General features: G+C 47.7%; 1 protein-coding gene across 1 annotated transcript; it reads right to left on the bottom strand.

Annotated features, from left to right (window-relative positions):
- Positions 1-1,139: 1,139 nt before the first annotated feature.
- Positions 1,140-3,458, bottom strand: LOC133911420 (peroxidase 1-like). The gene is made up of 3 exons (XM_062353656.1): positions 3,158-3,458; positions 1,908-2,333; positions 1,140-1,822 (listed from the first exon to the last, which is right to left on the bottom strand). The coding sequence occupies exons 1-3, from the start codon at positions 3,401-3,403 to the stop codon at positions 1,385-1,387; spliced, it is 1,110 nt and encodes a 369-aa protein (XP_062209640.1). The 5' UTR covers positions 3,404-3,458; the 3' UTR covers positions 1,140-1,384.
- Between the last annotated feature and the right edge of the window lie 317 nt (positions 3,459-3,775).

The following is a 3,775-nucleotide window of genomic DNA, read 5'->3' as shown; positions in this document are numbered from 1 at the left end:
ACCGTAGTGCGACCCGTATGGCAAGAAATTATCCGTAGAAGGTTTTGTCCGTGAAAATTGAATCACGGACCAATAGCTCGACAGACGATTTCTCGGTGATAGCTCCAGGTAGTTGAAAACCCCAGACATGTTTACATGGTACAGGTGTTAGAATTATAGGGTCTATATAATTTTAATAATTCTCAATAAATCTTAAAGCCTTATATTATGGAGATGCGGTTTATGATGAGACACATCTTCTATTAGTATCATATTGCTAATAGAAGTAAATGTGGAAGATTTTTCTCCCATTACATGAACTACTTTTTTATGGATACACTTTCTCTTTGTAGTATTCCACCTCTTGCTTGCTTCTGGTCCCGTCAATCTTTTCATTAGCATAGTTTATTTGGTTAATAGTTAATTATTTATATAAGGACCCCACCTCATTAAGGGTAGAAGATAGACTACAAATAAGAGTAACTTTCAATTTGAAAACGCTATTATTACGTGAGTCTATATAAGAATTAGGATTTTTGTCTTTTCCTCTCGCTGTTGCACTACCACTGTAGTCTACTCTATCCCGACATCGGCGTGTACAGGTAATCGGGAGAGCAAGTCTCTGACACTATTGAGATCTTGTATCAGGAGAGGGTGAAGAAGATTTTTAGGAAGCACTCCGTATGACTGCTCAAGTTCTTGACCACTGCTCGTCTTTCTGATTGCTTGGACGCCACCCGCTGTCATTGTCAATAAATCTAACGCGTCGTCAGCAGAATCGATCATGTTGTCAACACAATATAACCTATATCCTTAGCAATCTTCACAGCGTAAGATCAGTACGTAAAAACTATGTTATTCATATTTTATAATTTCATGCGATCTCTATTTTTAAGTATAATAGATCTACCTATATATAATACTATTATACACATAAATTGAAGGTCATCATTGCCGACACACGATTTCTTGGTGATAGCTCCAGGTAGTTGAAAACCCCAGACTTGTTTACAAGTCACAAGCATGGTATTTTGCAATAATGTGAATATCTTATATCAGCAGCACAAACTGTCCTCTCCTTTGGAAATGATTTTCCTCCTTATCTTCTATATAGATCAAGAATCTTTGATGATAGAAAATGATGAAGGACCACAACGACGATCGATCAATTATCGGTGTAAGAGCACCAGTTTTATTCACTGCTGATATACGGCACGCATGGGATATGGTCACAGGACAATTCGTGTACGCGTGACACGCACACACACAAAAACAGTAAGGACACACACGTGCGGTGCTACGTACTCACGTAGGGCGTACGTGCTGTGTACAAACAACACGTGTACTCTGATCATAACCTAACGATAGACGTGTGTGCACACATGTACGTGTATCATCATCACGATCAGCTCGTGGCGATCTCATCGAGGGACGCGGTGGATCCGGAGTAGCGCGCGTCCGCCATCGTCTCGATCCCCGGCGCCGCCACCGAGGACGAGGAGCGATTGTTGACGACGCTGCAGTTGAGCCTGATCTCTCCCTGGCTCCCCGTGAGCACCTCGATTCTGCCCATCTTCACCATGGCCGCCGCGAACCGCTCCTTCCACAGCGTCTCGTTCGCCGCGAAGCTGTTGACGGACGCGTTGAGCGTGGCGTTGACGCGCAGCTGATTGTCGGAGAAGAAGAGGCCCAGGTTGAGCGGCAGCAGCTTGTAGTAGTTGTTGTCCAGCACCGCCGGCGTGCTCGGGTCGATCACCGTCGTCGTTGGCGTCGACGCGTTCGCGTTCGACGGGCACAGCGCGCGCAGCAGCGTCGCGTACCCCGCGCTCAGCCCCGAGTCAACCTGCGCACGTAGCATTAGTACGTTGCATCAGGCATGCAAGCATGAGATCGACGGAGACGTGCATAAGACGGACGGACAGACGTACGATGGGGCTGGACCCGTTGTAGATGCGGGCGAGGAAAGAGGTGCAGAAGGAGCGGCCGACGGTGTGGGCGCCGGAGAGGATGACCATCTCCTCGGCGGTGAGGGACTTGTTGTTGAAGCTGGCCACCAGCTGCGCCGCCGTGAAGGTGGGCTGGGGCAGGTTGTTGAGCGCGTCCTGGTCGATGGAGACATTGCCGTCGCGGCGGCCTGAGGGGACCTGGTAGGCCACGTTGCCCGTGAGGTTGATGCTGTCGCGCGCCGCGAAGGCGACGATGTCCGCGCAGGACACCGTGCGCGCACAGCTCTGCTCCACGGCGGCCTTGGCGGCGTCGATCACCTGGAACCCGCGGAGGCTCGGTTTGTTGGGCGCCGCGTCGCGCTCCGCCGTACCGTTCGGGGAGGTCAGCAGCACGGACGCGTCACAGCCCTGCACAATACCCGACAAAGCAAACAAGTAAAAATGAATCTATCGTTTGCTGAAAATTTTCAAAAAAAAAAAATTCTATCACGATATTTATACGTCACACTTCCCTGTGTATTTTCATCTTGTATGATGCTTGACAATATCTTTCAACTTTTCGTAAATTTCCACTGCCATTTGCGTAATTCTCCGTGAAAAAATCGCACAAGTAATTAGCACCGGATACTTTCTCCCTGGCTGTTCCCACCTACGACAGTGCTACTACAGTAGCAATGACCACAAAGACAAGGCATGCACGTGATGCAGTGTGCTCATCCGGATCTGTGGCCTGAAAAGCGTACTGGAAAAAGCTGTTCGACCGGGAGCAGGTAGAGGAACAACGGTACGCGGAGCTGCTATATACGACTACTTTTTTATTCTTGGTATGTCGATCTTGACGGTACGTTACTTTGTTTGACAATTCGATCGTCATGGATATGGGGACTTTTGCTCTACTTCCAAAGCAAATAAAGGTCTGTGAAGTGTTGTCCACATCTCCAAACGAAAAGAGAGAAACCGACCAAAGAAAATAAAAGGCGAACTAACGGAACCCTTTATTCCGTGCATACACAGTGCAAAAGCACGACCAAATTAAATACTTCAATATTAGTGTTAAATACTCTAGTTAACTGTATTACTTGCTCGACGACTAACCATGCACCGAACGGTTTCCAATCCATTATCCACAATTAATCGAAGCTAGAGGTCAACTGATAATCATTATGTAAATAAGTAAACAGAATTAAGAAACAGATCATACATCCATGGGGAAGAGGCATATCTATACGTACCCTGACGAAGCAGTCGTGGAAATGGAGCCGGATGAGGCCGGCGGCGATGCCGGAGTCGTTGGCGAAGGCGTTCGCCACCGCCTGTCGGACCAGCGACTCGGCGTTGGGGCAGCTGGTGTTGTAGAACCCCACCTGAAGCTGGCCGCGGGTCACCGCCGGCAGCTGGAGGCACAGCAGCGCGACGGCGGCCATGGCGGCCGCCACCACGGCACGATCCATTGGCGTGACGTTTGGAATTGGAGACATGATGATAATGTATGTCTAGATCTAAGCTAGTAGCTGATGCGCATCACATGGGGGCAACTTGAGGGTTTATATAGAAGGGGTTAGCGGTAGGCACAGTTCTTGAGGTGAGGGAACGTGACGCAAGTGTCTTTGACAAAAGCAGGGATACCATGACCAACACTACACAATTATTCACAGGCCATAGGCCCATAAAGGTGCATGATGTTAGCTTTCATGTTAACTACTTAAAATCATTGTTAAAAAAATAACTACTGAAATTGAGTGGTCATCTTTGTTTCTTTTTCTTTTTAGAGAGAGAGACTCCTTTTAGTTTCATTTGAATTGAACGAATATCGAAGTACATAGCCCAACTTCCCTCGACATCTTAAAATC

The sequence above is a fragment of the Phragmites australis genome, chromosome 1 (assembly GCF_958298935.1).
Source record: "Phragmites australis chromosome 1, lpPhrAust1.1, whole genome shotgun sequence".
Lineage (NCBI taxonomy): Eukaryota > Viridiplantae > Streptophyta > Magnoliopsida > Poales > Poaceae > Phragmites > Phragmites australis.
The sequence above is the reverse complement of the archived record's forward strand: the minus strand, read 5'-3'. Positions and strand labels throughout refer to the sequence as shown.